This window comes from Cucumis sativus, chromosome 2, assembly GCF_000004075.3.
Source record: "Cucumis sativus cultivar 9930 chromosome 2, Cucumber_9930_V3, whole genome shotgun sequence".
Taxonomy (NCBI): domain Eukaryota; kingdom Viridiplantae; phylum Streptophyta; class Magnoliopsida; order Cucurbitales; family Cucurbitaceae; genus Cucumis; species Cucumis sativus.
In genome coordinates, this window is record NC_026656.2 from 6259063 (window position 1) to 6278809 (window position 19747).

The 19747-nt window shown below is 34.7% G+C and overlaps 2 protein-coding genes across 9 annotated transcripts; both read right to left on the reverse strand.

The window, feature by feature from the left end:
• Window positions 1-1131: 1131 nt before the first annotated feature.
• LOC101208431 (isopentenyl-diphosphate Delta-isomerase I) lies at window positions 1132-7694 on the reverse strand. The gene is made up of 6 exons (XM_004152777.3): window positions 7387-7694; window positions 6294-6349; window positions 4811-4902; window positions 4116-4218; window positions 3902-4039; window positions 1132-1626 (listed from the first exon to the last, which is right to left on the reverse strand). The coding sequence occupies exons 1-6, from the start codon at window positions 7602-7604 to the stop codon at window positions 1373-1375; spliced, it is 861 nt and encodes a 286-aa protein (XP_004152825.1). The 5' UTR covers window positions 7605-7694; the 3' UTR covers window positions 1132-1372.
• Window positions 7695-8481: 787 nt separating this feature from the next.
• LOC101208186 (putative lysine-specific demethylase JMJ16) lies at window positions 8482-19191 on the reverse strand. Of its 8 annotated transcripts, none has more exons than XM_011650700.2 (13): window positions 19087-19191; window positions 17471-17527; window positions 17046-17361; window positions 16855-16926; window positions 16397-16474; window positions 15754-16278; window positions 14964-15191; window positions 13944-14105; window positions 13324-13692; window positions 11621-12968; window positions 11424-11527; window positions 9550-9747; window positions 8482-9195 (listed from the first exon to the last, which is right to left on the reverse strand). In XM_011650700.2, exons 3-13 carry the CDS (start codon window positions 17355-17357, stop codon window positions 8884-8886), a joined length of 3708 nt encoding a protein of 1235 aa, XP_011649002.1. In that variant the 5' UTR covers window positions 17358-17361; window positions 17471-17527; window positions 19087-19191; the 3' UTR covers window positions 8482-8883. The 8 variants fall into 8 exon arrangements, with proteins under 8 accessions (XP_011649002.1, XP_011649000.1, XP_031737164.1 ...); XM_011650698.2 differs by having other exon boundaries at window positions 17046-17365; XM_031881304.1 differs by lacking the exon at window positions 19087-19191 and adding an exon at window positions 18774-19008.
• Window positions 19192-19747: the final 556 nt, after the last annotated feature.

A 19747-nucleotide genomic window follows, 5' to 3' on the forward strand; every position in this document is an offset into this window, starting at 1 on the left:
AATGTGTTGTGAAAAACGCGTACAACGAAAACACCAATATCGAAAAAATATAAATATAATATAATGCATAAATAAATAAAAATATAATAAAATGTTAATTTTCATAAATAGAACAAACAGATAAAATATTTACAGTCCGTTTAACATAATAAAAAAGTCCATAAAGTTTGCCATTTTTTAAATATTACAAGTTTGTCCTTCCTTTTCATCGTTTTTCTCATCTTGCTCATCTACGATTTTGTTTCCTTTCAGTCTTTTTCTTCTCTTCTACTACAAGTTTTTAAAAATATTTTTGTTTGCCTTTCGCTTCCATCTTTTTTCTTCTGCCGTTTTTCTTTCTTTCCATCGTCTTTTTCTCTTCATTTACAATTTTTTTTTTCAAACTATTATTTAGCTCAACATCGTGTACTTTAAAAGATATTTTTTTAAGATCGTGAAAAAAAAAAACTGTTGAGATATTGGATAGTCAAGTATAAACGATCGTGTACTAGAAAACAATCAAATTTAAACGATCGTGTACTAGAAAACAATTAAATCTAAACGATCGTGTAACAAATTATCTTAAAAAAACCGTTTAGATTTATGTAGCCAAATTTTAAAAACCGTTTAGATTTATGTAGCCAAATTTTAACGATCAAATCGTTTAGATTTAGATAGCCAAATTTTAATGGTCCATGTACAAAGCTTATTAGATTTTGGTAGCCAAATCTAAATAAGCGTAACGATCGTTTATCTATATTATGTAAGGTTGGACATCAATTAATGATGAGACGTTATTTTGTATTTTTCATCACGAGTTTGTAGGTTTTACAAGTGTAAATATTTTGGGGCTGATAAAATTTAAAAGTATAGAATTCCTCCAAAGTTCTATTTCTCACCAAATACACATACTTTTGCAAAGACCAGAAAAAGCTCACTATTTATAGTATTTGTGGCCAACTAAGATATAGCTATTAGACCCCTGCTCAAGTATACAATTGTGACAAGCTCACATCGTCTTTTTTCAGTGGAAATCCATTTTCTATAATATTTATAATAAACCTAACTATATACATTAACATTATCAAAATATTTCTTCCAACATCTGTTCCTTTGCAAAGGGAAAAAAGATCTTTTCGAAACTCAAGAAAGTAGCACACAAAACTTAAAGTTAATATAAGCATATTTTGTGTCACCTCATTTTTACTGGCAAATGTTTGATCAAACGATGTTTTAGTATTTCAAACATTTTTGGTAAAAAGAATTTTATTACATGTGTTGATGCCCTAATTATTACACTCATCTCTATTTCTAAGTAATAATCGATCACACAAAATGTCCAACAAAATAGGAGTATTCGATTCACAAACTGTAAGGGCTCTTTATCCTGGTTTCAGGTAAGCTTGTGAATGGTTTTCATGTCAACAATTTCACTGATACTTCCTTTCTCAAGATGGTCCCACCACTTGAATAAGAAGTTGTTCACAACTAGTTTGAACCATGGTGAAAGCTTCAGTCCATCCTCTCCAGCATCTGCTTTCCTCACCAATTCTTTCAATTGTTCCTGGTTCACATATCTGATATCTGCCACTTCGTCGGGGTTTGGATTCACATTAACATTCCGAACTATGAACAGGAGGTAATCAACTGCAAGCAACAACATATGCAACTACGGTTGATAATGCTCAGAAATTAGTGGAAAATCCAAAGAGTGAACTTTTAATATTGTTTGAAAGTAAATGATATATTGTAGGAGTTTGGAGCTCCATTTTCCAATACCATATTCTTCACCAAACTACATTAAAAGATTAGATTAGATCGACTATATTTAATCCTTTGTACATATTATTAAAGATAAAAACTCAATTCAACAGTCTAATCAAGGCAAGGATCAACCTACAAAACATCAACAAGAGTCTTCTAGAAGCAGTCGGACATGTTACCTAAAGAAACTTTATCTTAAATATTAATACGACATGGCACAGAAACTGAGACACATTAATTAAAGAAAATTCAGCATAAAAAAGTGCAGTGCATTTATATATATATTTTTTAAGAAAAATTGAGTTTGATGCATTTCACTCAAAATTTATTTAAAGTCAATCATTCAATATGTGTCTACCTATGTTAACCTCGTACAACTCCAACAAGTATCGAAGAGTAGTAGGGCTGCCAATTACTCAAACTTCTAAGAAAAGGGTAAAGAAGGGCCTTTTCCACAATATTAATGGGATTAGGTTTGGGGGGCCAAACTGGAGTTGTGTGATTGGTTGGTTAAACATCAGGTGGAGCCTTCAGGAAGGTATTTTGAGTGTTGTGCTTGAAGAAGAAAGGTTTAGAAGGTGAAGGTGGAGACTAAGAATATGTCTCAAATATCCAGAGTCCTTGTTTGTTTTCCCTTCTCGTTTTCTGCTGTGATATTGTAGCTGTTTATTATCATATTTTGGCTAGTAAACACTAGGAGGCCGTTTAGAACACCAGCTAAAGGTTAGTTGAGTGGGTTATTATAGCCATCTCATTGTTTGGCACCAAATACAATAAAGGGTCAACTACATTATTGGAATTTACGTGAGATATAAATAAATGCAGAACAAACAAAATTATATCTTAAATTCCCACTTCACATGTTAGAACCAAATAAGCAATGAATTATAAAACTGTAAATAATAAAGTGTAAGAAAAAAGAAGAATGACACTAAAAAATTATACTGGTTCGTCCCAAATTTGGGACTACATCCAGTCTTCTGCAACTGCAAGCTCTACAATGATGGAGATTGAAAGAAACTCAAATTCACACTAACAAATCTCTCTCCCCAAATAGCCCAACGTAAGTTATCTGAATTCAGATACCACGACTTGGTAACTTGAAATAAAAACGAGAAACTCTCGACCTAAGAGAAGAAAAAAATACACTGTAATTTTTCAATAATCACACTGCCACCCAAAATATGCTGAAGAAAAAAAATACTAGTGAAGCTCTCGGATTAATTTTTCTTCACCGGCAATGGAGCTTACGGCACTTCAAATATTTTCTTCCTTGTGTGCATATATACATAAATATAATGCGTAATGTAGAGAAGTAATAAATGGTCCAAAGCCCATTAACCCCTTTAAGTAATTAATTCCACCGTCATTATCAATTTCTCTCTTCAAGAAAAATCACCTCCAAATTAATCCAATAAGATTCTTCACACATTTTTCCTTCAAAAAATCTGAAACTTTAACCAGTAGAAATAGTTGCTTATGGGTTAAATAAAAATAAAAAAAATGGGCTTTGGAGTTTTGCGCCTTTCAAATGGAGTTTTGTCTCCATTTTCCCAACACTGCATCTAACCAGCAATTAAGTAAATATTATCCCAAACCTCTAACATAGAGTATTTACTATTCTTCACTCATCATCTCTTTTCTTCTATGTTTTCTATTCCCTACCAAACAAAAATAATCTGCACATTCACAAACTATTACAACCCCAAAATAGTTTGTACTCAAAACATTTGCTACTATAACACACTGACTATTATCACTCACCGATCATAATAACCATAAACTATAATGACCAACTCAGCACTTCAATGTCTCTAGGGAACTATATTGTCCCACACAAGCTCAATAGAACAATGTTATTCCTCTGTTTTGTGTGTTGATTTTTCTGCTTGCATGTTATATTTTACAAGTGTCCAAGTGTTTGACATGTGCCGAACACAGACACACAAGCCAAATGGAAGTATTTGTGTTTCTTGGCATGTTACATATTCTATTTCAGCAATTCCAGTTACATTTCTAACAAACGATAATTAACAGTATTATGGTACCATAGGGTTTGAAAAAAAACCAATATTGTGGTATCCTAATCTAGGGCAACAAGGAGAATGAATTGAGAGTAGAACAGATGAAATTAAAATGACAGGGTTGGAATGTTTACGCTCATGCTCTCCCCATCTTCCATCTGATGGGGCCTTATAAAGAATACGTCCAATGGAAGTGAATTGATCGACCGGTACATCTTCCGCAACAATGCCAAGTTCATCAAAAAGCTTTCTCTGTGCGGCATTCCTTACTCCTAGAGTCCATCAAGAGAAAAGTGTTTAGGATAGAGCTTACATGAATTTGAAATGATACCTTTATCACAAGCATACCAAGTGCATTGTCCTCAATCAGCTCTGATTCTCTGTACAATGGATGGCTGCAGCAGGTGTTCGTCCAAACAAGAGGAAATGTTACCTTTGTTGCAGAACGTTGCTAATAACCAAAAAGGGAAGGTTGTTACAGTATATATTATATGTATGCTAGTGTAAAGGTATTAGATCTAGGGATTTAATATCCCTCTGATCTGTGTTACAATTTCATACTCGTTTGGTTCATGGATGCAAGCGCGCGCACACACATATATACAGACACACGACTTCAACATAAGAATATAAGAAATATGATATCAGTATTAAATCATAAGTCAACATCATTTTGGATTCTTTTCAAGGCTGTATGGAATTTCTTTCAAGAGAGGCCAGGGTTTAAAATTTAGGCCATCACTTTGCGGTGACCTTTTGTCAACGCCAACCACCCTAAGTAGAGTGTCATCATAAAGACTAAGAGAGACAAGTTTCATTAGCTGTTTGCTTGAATAAACCACATATTTCAACTAGGAGCATAAGAAGTCTATCTTTGCCTTTCTTTTTCCCCATTCTTTCATACTTTTTGGTTTTTACTTTTTTCTTCTGGGGGGAGGAAACAAGATGAAAATGGTCCTTAGTATGAGGTTAATTTCGAAGCAAACATGCATCCTCATGCTGAAAGTAATCAGACTAAAGCCCACATTAATGTAACTACATACCTGAAGAAGCAACTCAAATTTATTGTTAAATAAGAAGACACTGAAAGCTCTATGGAGCGCTTTGTTTAACTCAATATTATCCATCAGGTGACCTGCACAATTGAAGACCGAAAAATTGATCAGAATAAAAGGTTGAACAACAAGAAGATACACAAAGAGAAGCAGATGATTCTCATTGTCTCGTTAATATTTTAAGTTGGTTCAATAGACAAATACATAGCTTAATTATGTGAAAGGAGGAGAAGCAAAGTAGAGATACAAGAGGTACAGTGCATTTGAATCCAAGTCAATTTGAAAAAGTAACCCATAGGGAAGTGAGGAATGCTTTTATGATTGTTGCTTCTCTTTTTAGTTGTTTATTTCTTTTCTCATCTAAGAGTAGAGTTTGTATTTTCAGCATTTGTCTCTTTTCATTTTCTTAACGAAAAGGTTTGTATCTAGTTAAAAAAAATAAAAGAATGTTCGTGTCTGGAATATCAACCCTTTGGAGGGACAATTTTCTTGTAAATATTTTTCCCATTGTTTGATGGATCCTGCTCACACTAGTGAATTTTTCTTTAGCTCTTTGAAGCATAACAATCTCAATGAAAGTAAAGTTCTTTGCTTGACAAGTTTTACATGTATGAACACATTGGATTGACTACTGAGAAGGATGCTTACATTATTTTGTAGTATTCTCTGTCAAAAGGCGAAGGAAGACTTGAATCACATTCTTTGGAGCGGCAAGTTCACATACTATTTAAAATTATTTCTTTCAGACGTTCGGTAACATGCTTGCCCATCAAAGGGACATCAATGTCATGATCAGAGAGTTCCTCCTCCATTTGCCTTTTCACGAGAAGGGTTATTTCTTGTGGTTTGCTGAGACGTGTGCAATAACATGGAGTCTTTGGGTAAAAGGAATAATAGAGTGTTTAGAGGGTTAGAGAGGAATCCTAACAATTTACAATCCTTCATTAAATTTCATGTTTTTCCATAGGTTTCCATCTCAGAATGTAAACAATTCTATAGGCCCTATTTTTCATGTCTTAAACAATTAGTTCCCTTTTGTGAGCTTGATTATTTGGTATAAATAAATGTAGTATTTCCCATTCTGCCAACAAGACGAAGCTCCTTGCACATTTAAAGGTAGAAGTTTATACGTATGAGGAGAATTATATAATTACCGATTGATTGGTTGGTTATGAAAAGAACAAATAGATAAACCAACCTTTTTGCCTCACCAGGTTGAAGGATTACAACTATGAGTTCGCCTTAAAAGTACACAATATATTATCTAAAATGGAAGTTATCCCGACAATGTTTTTCAGTTTTCTCAAAAGGAAGAAGGAAAAAGAAAACTCTGTTGCTAAAGATATTACAGTTGATAATCAGGATTGTTGATTAGGTTTCAAAAGTAGTAGAAAGTCAACAGGGCACTGATTAAATTTAAAGTCGTGATTAATGTGCAAAAGAAGTTTTGAGAGGACAATTTGTTACTTACAATTATATTTAGAATCATGACCAACAATGTTATCAGTTTCATCCACCAAAATGCATCTGCAAGGTTTCATTTAAAGAGAATTCTTTAGTTTCTCATCAATCAATGAAAGCATAATGTGAGAAGTCTATAAAGAAAAAATAAATACATCAAGAAAAAGCGGCGGTGCATATTGGACTTGGACATCAATGTTGAAATGAAAATCATCTAGAAGAAAGAACAAGTTCATATACGAATGATAAATTTATTAATCCAAGATGAATAGTTATGTAGAAAGAAGCCTAAAAAGCAAGTTAAGGGTAATTTAGGTGGTCTGTATAAGACAGAGGAGCAGGCTAGTCAGTAAGCGTGCATATATATATATGACAAACAGTCGGTAAGAATATGAAGGACTCAAGTAAATGTGGAGTATTTAGATATGAGTGGATATGGAAAAAGTATTCAATTAGGCCCCCACATTAAGCAACTGAATGTGGATTCAAAGATCTGCATGCCTCTTAATAACTAATGGATTATTCGATAATAATTTCAACTACTTTTATAGTTTCTCTTATATATAGTTCAAAACTACGAGCCAAACCATCAATAATTTCTGATGGATATGACCATCAAGGTTCACAACAAGGTGCCGTTGAATTCTCGGCCATGTAGCTAACAAATGACCATCTACCTCATATATAGCTCATGCGCCATTTAATCAGACTAAACTTCAAGGAAGATTGTATTTGCAAACATTTAATCCAATAGCTAGAAATTTCTTATTCCTGTTATACCAGATATTTCAAAATTCACAGCCATTCATAAAACTCTCAAAGTAGAAAAGGCTCTGTTTGGGTATAGAACAGAATCCTTCAGTAGCATAGTATATAAATATGGTAACACTAGCTAATGTTTTAAGAATCATCCAGTATTTCTCTACCATTATACAAAACAGTTGAAACAACTCTCTTCACAAGCCAAAAACAACAAAAAGACAAGATATCGGCATCCATAGTAGAAACAGAAAGCCAAAAGAGAAAACAAAATAAACCCAAAACAGAAAATTTTAAACAGGAACTGAGAAATCGGGTAGGGAAGAGATTGACAAGAAACGCACTCGTCATCGAACATAAGACGTCGCTGGACGGCATCCATGGCTGCATCAGGAGCAGAACCCATGGCGGTCTTGGTGGAGAGGGAGCACCGAGAGACCCTGGAGAAGATGGGGCGAGGGGAAAAAACGGAAGAAGAGAAACTACATTTGGAAGTGAAGGAAATGGAAGGGGAGAGGGAAAGGGAGAGAGTGGCTTTGAGGAGGTTCAAGCTTAGAGACATTGGGAAATTGGGGTGTCTACCATTGAAGGATCAAATGAGCTGTAATTCAACTTTTCAAGAAGATCGATGGCGATTGGAACAACTACAAACGCTGTTGTTATAGATGGAAACTCTATAGGGTTATTTTGGACAATTTCAGACTCTTCTCTTTTCTTTGAGGGTCACACGTCACCCATTTGTAATGAAATATTGTACAATCAATAATCAAATTTTATCGATAAATTAATGGTAGTCGTTTAGATTAACGATACAATGTAATTGAATTAATCATCGATGTATATTTTTTGTTTACAACTTTGGCTATGGAGCCTCAAGATTTTAAGTTTGACATCTTAGTTGAATGCTAAAAGTTAGAAAGAAAAAATATGTGGAATTGAAAATTTGAGCAAAAACAAACCAGAAGAAAAACAAGTTATTGTATATTGCAACACTCCAAACGCTGACTGTTTTAACTCTTGATCACTAAACAACTCTATAACTTCACAAACATGTTAATATCACAAACATGTTAATATCACAAACATATTACTCTTGACTAAGCAACTATGTAGACTTTTTAACTTCACAAACATCTATAGACTTTTAAACTTCACAAACATGTTAATACCACCAACATATTGACTCCGAACTTTTAGACTACAAACTTTAGAGCTGGACCATGTTAATACCAAACTCATGAGCTTCTCGAAGTATAGATGAAAACATCCACATATAAATGAAAATTTAGTATCCTAATCATCCATTAGTTTCGAATTATAACAATGAGAATTCCAACGACCAAATAAAAAGGAAAAAAGACTGCTGAGGGGAAATACCCAAGTTCAATTAATTCTATAGCTTTCAATGTACCAGTGTCCATATTAGAATCACAAAAGGATGTAAAACAAATTGAAGTTTTATTGAATTTAAAACAAAAGATTCTCTTTTCTACACTAAACCTTTTAAATAATTCCAAGAGTAAGTTTTGAGAGAATGTATGTGTATTCGGTATTAGCTTACACTCTAATCCAAAACAGACAGTGGACACCAAGTCTCACATTAACATCTGTATCCACCCCCAATAAATTTTCCCACTGTAAGAACCTAATAAAATTTTAATTTGGAGGAATGCCCCACTTCCCCTTCTTTTCCTCCAAAAGTTAGAATCACCAGGCTAAAAGAAACATGTACAAAAAAAAGAAAAAAAAAGGGGCCTGATACTGATACCAACAACTCTGTATTTACAGAAGTCGATTAATGCCGCCCTAAGTTGAGTCAAATCGAAACACTGAGCAATGAATCATCTTCGATGACTTTGAATCTCTTCGTTAAGAAGTCGAGCTAACACGCCTTGATCAACTGTTGGCCTATTATCATTTAAAAGAGTATAGAGTGAGCTTAGTTCTTCTAGGTTTGCCTTCTTCAACAATCCCCTAAGTACTATATCAACTCCAGCTGGCCTAGGATCAATCCCATTCCTTTCAGTTGTTTGCATGTTACGACTAATTTCTGTTGATTGAGACAGTTGGGGACTATGTACTTGAGGCCGAGAATAGGGCCGAGAGTCCCAATACTCACCACATACTCGATTTCGATCCATTGCCTCAATGGCCTGCATAAATGGAAAACAATACACCTATATGAGAAGCCTATTAAACCATCAATAGAAAGATAAATGTTGTTGCACTGCTCGACGACAACGTGGATCATTCAGGAGTACCCCTATACTACCTCACCTGCCAATTTTCAGATAGCAACCACCACAGGCAGAGAGATTCCTAAAGTGACTTATTATTTTCAATTCTTCAAATACTTGTTAAACTTCAAGAAATGTTCCAAACTCACACTTTCAGCTTTGAAGTTACACATAGTTGAATTGGCCATAGATCTTAGGTAAACTTTCAACCATTATAATATAGAGTTTGCAGCTAAGAAAATAAAGTTCTTGACCTAAGTAATGGTTTACCTGCACAATTGCCGGTGAAGTAAATCCAAACATTTCTAACCCATCTAAGCTCCCAGGAGGCTGTAGAGGAGGAAGGTTTGTTCTACCCAACTTATGTTGCTTTGCAATTTCTTGATTGACTCGTTCTCTAACCAACTCCCAACATCTGGTAGCAGAAACATGAACGAATACCTCACTAGAACAATGCTCCAAAACAACCTGAAAAGAGATTAAAGAATCTAAGTATAATATATCTCTAATCAACCACAAATCATAAATTCGAACTCAAGATACAAGGAAAGCAACAATCAGACAGATGCACATTACACTTGAGAGTGGAACCTGACTACAGTTAAACAAAAGAAAGCGATAGTAACTAACTGCCTCCTCTACCATTGCCAAATAAATAACTATCGAAGATAACTGCTCATATATAATTACCCTTCTTAACATTCAGAACCAGATTCAATCAAAGACAGAAAACAATACTCTCTTAAAGTAGTTTGTGATTTATCCACGACAAATAGGCATTAATGATCGTGTGTGCCTTACAATGACTCCGACGGGAACAGAGGTGGCTGGCCCTGGTCATAACCTACATCATTCAAGCTTAGAAATGGACACAAAATCAGGTTTTCAGGAGATCCTCGGTTAGATTCAAGACCACCTTTGTAACATTTTTCTTGGCTATTCAACCTATCTCCATCAAACAATTATGGAGCTCTACAAGAATGGGGCTTAGGACTTAGAAGAAGTCTTTATAACAGAGAAATTGTCACCATTGAGAACAGATGTGTTCGGATGTCAGACACAAAACCTAAAAAGTCATCCTTCGTTCACTTGACAACAGCTATCCTTCAGATTTTTCTTCTATGGGAGCGCAGGCCCAAAAGAATATTATTTAAGGTGCGCATTTAGTACACATAATGACTAGAGTCTACTGTCTTTTTTTTTACAGTTTCTGTGTCTTTTTTTTTACAGTTTCTGGTTAACACATCATCTCTTTAGCGAAATATATGTAATTTATACTCTTAGCCACAAAATATCTGTTTCTCTAGTAACCATGGACCATCGGTAATTCCAGGATGGCAGCAAAACTCTTCTGTCCGAGTTTTGGGACCAAAGGAATGCCATCTTCGTGTCATCTCCTTTTGTCCACCAACAAAAGCTTACAATAGTTGTGGAGCATGAATGGTAGTCAGGAAATCAAGATAATTTTTTCTTGTTCTTTTTTTTTTTTTTTTTTTTTTTGGGGGGGGGGGGGGGGGGGGTGGGGGAGGGAGAGTGCAGACAAAGGTAGTATAACCATCATTAATGCGACCTTGAACAACGCTAGTAATCAACCCAATGCAAAAACACCAACCCAGTCACTTCCAAAGAATTTCAAGATTTGGGGGCAATCAGAAGACCTTCACTATTAATTTTATCAATTTCTTCACATTTTAGCACCTTGACAAAAAAGGGAGTAGAAGAAGAAGAAGAAATTGAACCACGGAAGGAGCTCACAAACTAAGCCTAGAGTGTAAAAACCATCAAGAAAGTCGGGAGCCATGAGAAGGAAGTAAAGGATGTAGAGAGAATGAAGGGAGTGATCTAGACGTTACCGTGAACAGAAAAATAAGATATTCAAATTTTATAACTGATATGTCAATAAGGCCTGCAGTATAGAAGTTACAGGAAGCTAAGGCCTTCAAATTAATGCAAAAATAGACATATCTACAATTATAAAGAACTTATGGCCCTCACTTTGAAAGAAGCCATTCAAGATCGTTAATTCCAAAATTAAGGAATGTGATTGTGCCAACTAATTCCTAAAAGTTATTTTTAGAGAAAAAGGAAAAAGAAAAATAAAGGAAACAACTTAACCAGCAAAAAATCAAAGTTACAAAATTTACCATGAAAAGAGGCCCATCCCGTCCAGCATCGAGAATTTCAGAAACATAGTAGCACAAAGTTGACGGATCTAAAACATTTATAAACTTGACCTTGCTCTTAAATCCTGCCAAAGTGAAAGCAAACCATAGTTAAAAAATTGTGGTCACGATCTGTTTTTCAATTTCTAAATAAAAGTGCAAAACAGAGATTTTAGTACCTTTAGGAAAAATGGCCTGACTGTTTGACCAAGACTTCCCTGAGAGCACAATTCCATATTCTAAAGGCTCAACATTGCAGTTAATCCTTCGAACTACCTTTGCCATTCGAGGACCCTTTTGCCTCATGAATCTATCCATATTAGCTTGGTTGCAAGATAAATTTGCAGTAGTTCTACTAGAGTCTAACACACAAGATGTAGCACTCATTCCTGCATTTCCATGAGTACCCTCATTCAGTTTTCCAGAGCCACATGTCTGTGGTTTTTGACAATCAGTGTCTGTTGACTCTAGAAATTCTCTATTACTATGACCTAATCCCGAATCTGAACATGTGTTGTTCTGAATAGCATTAGCTGCATTTCTAACAGAGAGGTTACTGTTTTGAGACTTTTTACTATATAAAGGTACAATCCTCGATTGACAATTATTCAATCTTTTTTCAATCAACAAGTTGACCTCCTTGTCTCCCATGGTCGTTGCATCAGTCGCCGGAGTGTGCAAAATGGCATTTTCATTGTAGTTGCACAGGCTAGCCTTAGAATCAATCTCAGTGAATCGATCTGAATTTCCCAGCTGCTTTACTGATGAACTTTCAGCTAAACCATTTGAAATTGTCTTCTTATGGTCATCACCTTCATCATCACTTAATAGTATGACATTTTCAGGACACATTTTATCCGTTGTACTTTTCACTTCTATCTTATTCAGAGCATTTGTATCTTCCTTACAGGACTGTGAATCTGCATGTTTTGAATTGGTTGCCACAAGGTCATGGCTTTCTTTTTTCACCTCTATTTTATGATTTTGCTGCCCAATTTCCTTCTCAGATCCATTAACTGTGGAAATTTCCTTCTTAACTTCTAAAAAAGAGGTAGTAACTTCAGATAACTTTTGGGCATGATGAGAACTGTTTAAAGCAGTTAGTGTTGGTAATAACGAAGATTGCCTCAATAATTCTTTCCATTGAGGATTCCCATGGGATTTTGTTGATGATTGAAAACTCAACTCCCTAGATGTACTAAGCGCCAGACCAAGATCCTGCCTAGCCCACCTGTATACTGCACTTAATTTTCCTTCCAATGCTTCAAGAAGTATGTTCAATTCACTTATGTCATAGCGAAAGAGAAAAATTCTCTCTTCCCAAGCACAAGAACACAACTGCTTGGCATGATTCAAGCACACATATTTATCTGGTGAACAACGACACCCAACTGCAGACAGATGCAAATCAAAGAGGCATGAACTGCATTCTCTCTCATTAGAGGCATCAAAGTTGCTCTCCATCTTCATTGCCTGGGAAGAACTGCAAGGAAGGTTCCTCCTTGCACGTTCCATCTCAACACGAGTCTGCCAAACAAAATGATTTTTAAAGATAATATGAATGTGCAACTCAGAACATTGTTTGAAAATAAAAGTCTACAATTCATACTCCATTTATTTGTCTATTACACCATTTGGAAGGGAGAATTATCAGTCAATATGCTATAGAACTACAAGTCTTCAAAGTTATGAACTCAGAAAATAACTAGGTATAGTTATCATAAATGGAAAAGAAAAACCTCTTAGCCAAGGAAATTACTCAGCCTAGTATTTCCTCAATATGTGACTTTCAACATCAACTTTTGCAACAAAGAACCCTTTTCACTTTTTACATATAAACTTACCAGCAAATATGAGTGACAAGGAGAGAGAAAGGATTTACCTTGAATGCTCTTGCTAAGATTCCATCTTTTCCGCAGACACTATTCCATCTTAAGTTATCCAAAGTATTCTTTTTGAGTAAATTAAGTTCCCAGTGTGCTCTCACAGCTTCTCGAGCAGCACCAAGCAATAGCTTATCATGGGAAATAGTAGTTCTTCGTCCCTGTTCACGATATAATTCTACAGCAATTTGACCATGGGGCAACCAGTCAACTGGAGCTACATTAACTGCCTCAGCACAATTAAAACCACTGTTGAATCCTGAATGGTATGCACGAGGGAAGGTCAAAACAAACTCTCCAGGATTCTGAATACACCTATATACAGGTACACCCTCACTTTTCAATATGGATGGAGAAAGTTGCGTAACCTGCTCAAGGATAGGAGTTTAGGCCAACATTTATAGCAAAAACAATTACGAAAACCAATTTTACAAGTCTTATTGCCATTTTTTATATGCACTATTACACCCAAATATAAAAGTGAAAAAGAAGTTGCAAACTCTGCTTTCTGCTTAGGGAAAAAAATTCCATAAACACCCAAAAACATTAATAGATCCTGTCACTTAGGTATCTGAAATGATAGGGAGCAAGACCACTTTCAATTAGCATAGGAACTTACCAGTTTATGGAGTAAATCTGGTTGTTCTTGAAAGAGGTTAGGTAAATGCTTTCTCATAGCCTCCTCTAATTTCCCAGCACCATTTCCTGGAACACCATACCAGACTTTGGGATCTCCCCAGTGCATGTAGTTCAGAGAGTAGAGGTGGTGATCTTCAACGTGCTGCAAATCAAAGTAAAAAAATTAAGACGTAAGCAATCAATTCAAACAGTTATTAAAGAAAAAGGACTAACAGCTTCATGCCATGGATTTTTGTGGAGTAATCTAACAATTTTAAATTTTTCTAAAAAGAAAACCAGTCACATGAACGTTTCAATCAGATAAATCAGAACCAACACTTCTGGAGGAAGATTTATCCAATTACAACAGATAACTAACACTTCTTTCCAGCTAATATGCAATATCTGCGGGTATTAAAAATTGTTCACCAGCTTCAACTACAGATTTATCGCTATTTCAAAATGTTGGTCAACAGTTCTTCTTTCAATTAAAAAGGGAAATTGTACCACACTTTAACTGGTGAGTTAGACAGATTGGAATCAAAATTATATATATTATCAATTGAAAAGGAAACTTTTTTTTAATTTAAGAAATACAAACCCCCTCTGTATAACAGTGAAGGTAAACCCTTAATAACTAATTGCTCCTTTTAGCTTACCCTCAAGTCCAATCCTGATTCATGATGGAAAGTGGGGATTGATATTAATAAAACTTCCTAACCTAATGTCAAATTAATATAACTTCAAGTTATCCCTTACTATTTCCTATTTTCAATAAGAACACTGTCCCTTGTCAATTTTTTCTTTTGTTCCTGTGATGTTTGCATTCTTCGGCATACTTTTTCATTTCCTAAATATGAAACATGAATAAAATATATAGAACTCTAAAGTCCACAGGTGCACATGAAGGTCTGGCTGACAAGGTCCAGTCACCAATAAACAAATGAGAATTCATCCACAACCACAAGTGAAGGAGAGTAAGTGGAAAATAACATTATATTGAAGGCACAGGTAGTCTCACCCAGCAAAAAGACGAAAAGCACATCCCAATATACAGCCATGGTACCAAGACTCCAGATATATTACTGCTCTCATAGCTAAGTACAGAGCCAGGAAGCTTCGGAAAGTTATTCAGGTTCCAGCCAGATTTTACATACTTTTCTTCATCTAATGTAGAGCCCTCTTGACAGCTAATCTTTGGAAAACCACTACCAAACTCTCCAGTTTCCAAATCAGCCCCATAGAGAACCTGACAAAGGGAAGAAACCAGAAATTTTAGATCATTGAATAAGGGCATGGGCAGAACAGATAAATTACAAGTTCAGTCCTTGAACTTCAAGGCATGTGACTATATGGTCCCAAAACCTTTTTAAAGTAATATGAACTTTCAATTTACCGACAAATAGGTCCCCTGTGACTAATAGGTCATTGATATATTCAACATTTTTAAACTACCTACACCAAATACAAAATTGAAAGTTTTAAGGTTCTATTAAAGATAAAGGTCCAATGTTATACCTAATAGATCAATTGATTTAAAAAAAAAAAAAAAATCAAACAGTAGGGAACCTAACAAAATTAAAAGTTCAGGAACCTAACAAAATTAAAAGTTCAAGAACCTAATAACCACTTCAAAATTTTAGGGATCCCTAGGACATAAAGTTGAACGTTTGGAGGACTTATTAGACACCTTTAAAATTTCAATCCGGGGACTAAGCTTGTAATTTAGCAACAAATAAATCTGAAGAGAAAATATACAGAGCATGAAAGACACGACCAAACAATTACAGTTTTGACACTCAAATACAAACCTCAATCTCTTCAGTTGGTTTCTCTACCATCCGCCAGTATTCACCCTCAATAGCTTCCAAAGAAGGTTTCCAATTTTCATTGTCTTGCAGCATGGAAGGGTTACAACCCTTCGCAGTATCGATGAGTGGCTTACTAAAATATTGAGACTTAAAGTCATCTGCGTATTTTTGAAACATTGCCAAGGTAAAATCAGGACCAGGATCAAATCCAAATCTCTCGGCCTCAACAGAGCCAGCATCTGCAATTTTTCCATTTAAGGTGGTAACATCAACCCCCTTTCGATTACACCTCCTCCTTTTCCTTCTCATCTGACCGCAAATCCTAGAGTTCTTTCTTATTGACTCTCGGTTTTGGAGCTTATCAATTCTTTGGACACGAGTTACAAATTTAGAACCCTCCCAAATATGTTTCTGCTTCAGGGGACATGGAGGTTTCCAAGAAGATGGCGGAACAATACGACAAATCCCATATGGTTCTGCTTTTGCCCGTATGCTGGCAATATATGTCAAAGTATCTCCAAATTCCTGCCACAGTTTTGACAGATTTGGATATCAGACAATTCACAACAACAACTTCAAAAATCACTTTACAGAAAAAGGAAAAAATGTGATGATACACAAATCCAGAAGCATTGATAAATACCTCTTCGGTTGGGTAAAACACAGGTGCATTCTCAAGGTTTGGCCGGCAGGATTCTTCTGGACGCCATCTGGCAACCACCTGTTGAACATTCTACTCAATCAAACATTCTCAAAAAAAAGGTGTTGATAGCAAGAGCAGCAAATGTCTAGCAGATCAGTTCGATTCGAAGAATCACACCATACATCCTTAACTTTCAACTACTAGCCTCCTTCCCACTATTCTGTGAACTCAATATACTGTTGACAGATAGATGTTTCAAGCTAAATTAAGAACTTTCAGAAGTCAGACACAGTTTATTTGAATTTCTTGAATGCAAGTAAATTATTCAACGTATTGAAAAAAGAACATTTCTTTTCAATGCTAAACAAAAATACATTGGATTGAGAATTGTGCAGGCAAGTAAAAAAGTCATATGGTAAATTAATAAGTTGTAAATGGAGGTTGATTTGAGTAAAAACCTTTTGACAATTATTACATTGTGGACATCCACGGATGACTCCCTTTGAAAGAGAAGGCCTTGAAGAAGAATTCTGCAACCGAAACCACAGAACGGCTTAACAAAGAGAACATGATCTCGGAAAGAAAATCAAAATTAAATCATAATACAGAAAGTCGCAAGAATGGTAAAAGAGAACAACCAAAAACCAACCTGATCTAGACAATTAGTACTATTAATCTCGTCATCAGAGCAGTAATCATATTGTTTATAGTTTATACATGGTTTACGCCGGAGGGACCTTGTAACTTTTGCAACCTTGGGAACTTCTACCTCACTTCCCACTTTAGCTGGTTGTGGTTCGGAGACAGTTGGCAAACTAACAGGGGGGGCATGAATGTCTTGTTTTTCAAGATTGTGCACCTTCCCAAGAGAAAAAGATATATATGACTCAAAACCTGGTGGAACCGATGGAAAGTCATCACTATCATCTTCAACACAAACTCTTATAAGCTCTGTCCCCATATCACTGTCTATGGAAAAAGTAACATCAGTCTTCAAAGTATTCACACTAATATAAGGAATTCATCAACCAAAACAATCACAAACGCAACTTTTTAGCTACACAAACAGCTTACCTTAAAATTAGAGCAACTAAGTCACATGTAGGAGAACCCTATCCAGTACCACCACATCTTCAAAAAAACCAAACATAGCAGATTTAATCCCATGACAAAGAGGGGGAAAACAATAACAACTTGTCCCTCCCCACTCCCACCAGATAGCGAGTGGCAACACAAAATACATTATCAACTATATTAATTCAAGAAGTAGTGACTGCAAAATAAGTAAAATGGTAGCAAAATAAAATGTCCATTTTAAATTCAAAACAGTCAAAGCCCTGAACGAAAAATAAGTATTTCGAACTTCAAAAGAAATGGCAATCAATCTACAGTCTTGAGTGAAAAGACATCATCTTACAAGATACATAAAACTACACATAACTGATAAAAAACAAACAAGAATAACCAAAAAAACAGAAGTAAGTCATTATACTTTCTAAAGTAATGGACTGATTTCTACATAAAATAAGATAGGCACAGTTCACCAATTTCATAAAATAAACTTTACTTAATTAGGTTCCCAAATGAAGCTGGAAAATTGGTAAAAACAAGCATGATCATGGCACAATTTTTTCTAACCCATCAAAAGGCAGAATACAATACCAGAAACAAATTTAAAATAAATAAATAAACCAAAAAACTGAGAACTAAGGTTAAAATAATATTACTGACAGAACTCTATCTGGGATTTGCCGAAGCAACAACACTTTAACATTCATCACTATTCTCCGATTCTGAAAAACTGATAATGCAACCCAAAAGCTAGAACAATTCAACATAACCCATAATTTATTTTGTTATAAATTTAAAAAAAAAAAAAAAAAAAAACACTCGATCAGGAAAAAAAGAAGGAAAGAAAAAACCAAAATTAGGGGAAATAAAATCAAAATAAAAACTCAAGAAAAGGGTTAGAATCCAAATGATCCGATCTAACCCTAAGAACTAATCCAACATAAACGACCATAACAGAAATTACCCAAATAGAACAAGGAAAAATCCACATAAGACAAACAAAACTAACCTTTCAAAGGTATGCCCTAGACAATCGAATCCAAGAATCCACCAAAATTTCGGAGAATAATAATAATTCAAAAAAAAAAAAATAGGGGCTTTTCCTTGCAACAACTTCCAGCAGTGGGAAAAGGGTAAATCCGAAATTTAAAAAAAAAAAAATTATGGAAGTAGAAGAATGGAAATAGATTTCATTGAAACAACAAACAAGAATAGAATAGGGAAAAAAAAATCACAGAAATTTCTCAAACTTAAAAGGGGAAAAAAAGAAAAAACCCTAACTCTAAAAAGGGTAAACAATATATACCTAACAGATTAAATGCCCCTTTTCCATGGTTTTCTTCTGGGTTTAATTAAAATAATAATCATCACACAAGAAAGAAAGAAAAACGTGTTTTTTTTTTTTCTTTTTCTCTTTAGAACAAGGATTAAATGATGAATCTACCATAGAAAAAGGAGATTTTGGAATGGGAAATTTGGTTAATTAAAAACTAAAAATATAATTAGAATCTAATTTTGGTTAAATGGATTGGTATTTTTTTTTTTTTTTTTGTTTCTTTTGGTGTTATTTTTCATTTTTGTAGACATTTAATTAAATTGAAGAAAGTGAAATAATGTACCTGAGATGGTTTGGTTGGAGATGGGAGGGGGGATTTTTAAGGCCGCGTTTGGTTTTGGATGTGGATAGTTACAAACTTTAAAAGGACACCTTCTTTTCTTTTCTTTTCTTTTCTTTTTTATTTTGTGTGACTCCTTTTAATTTATTCCAATTTTTATAGTAGCGTTTTCTTTTTTTCTTTATGGCTTAATCAAACATTTCACTTCGAGTTTGATAATACACCACGTTCCAACTATAATTATTTTGTTTTTCTAAAACCTGCTTTTTGTTGTTTCAAATTGTTTATGATATGTTTGGGAGAGAATTCGAATTTTGTTTTATATTTTTGTATTCATTACATCAATTCCATAAAAAAATATTTAGAAATATAATATTAAATGTTGATAGACATTTATATACTTCTATTAACCGCTGTTTGACCTCTTGACTTGACATTAGATAGGTTTGGCATTTGATATCAAACTCATGTTTGACTCATGGTGTTAAACTATTAGCTTAAAATGTCGGGATAAAAAGAGGGATTTCATGTTTTTTCATTCCTTTCTACACATAAATTTTTAAAAAGAAAGTTGAGAAAACCCTTTATCTCTTTCTTTGTGCATTTTCTCTTTCTTCCAGCAATTCATTCACCTCTCCTAGGCACAAAAAAATCGGTTAATATG

Bases quoted from the DNA above. Each gene is read 5' to 3' on its own strand.
- LOC101208431 (XM_004152777.3), bottom strand. From the start codon at position 7,604: ATGTCTCTAAGCTTGAACCTCCTCAAAGCCACTCTCTCCCTTTCCCTC. The intron at 6,350-7,386 runs GTGCGTTTCTTG...GAAACCTTGCAG, and splicing joins CGTCTTATGTTCGATGACGA to ATGCATTTTGGTGGATGAAA. The intron at 4,903-6,293 runs GTAAGTAACAAA...TCAATTGTGCAG, and splicing joins TCATGATTCTAAATATAATT to GTCACCTGATGGATAATATT.
- LOC101208186 (XM_011650700.2), bottom strand. From the start codon at position 17,357: ATGGGGACAGAGCTTATAAGAGTTTGTGTTGAAGATGATAGTGATGAC. The intron at 16,927-17,045 runs GTTGGTTTTTGG...TTTCGGTTGCAG, and splicing joins GTACTAATTGTCTAGATCAG to AATTCTTCTTCAAGGCCTTC. The intron at 16,279-16,396 runs GTATTTATCAAT...AAACTGTGGCAG, and splicing joins TGTTTTACCCAACCGAAGAG to GAATTTGGAGATACTTTGAC.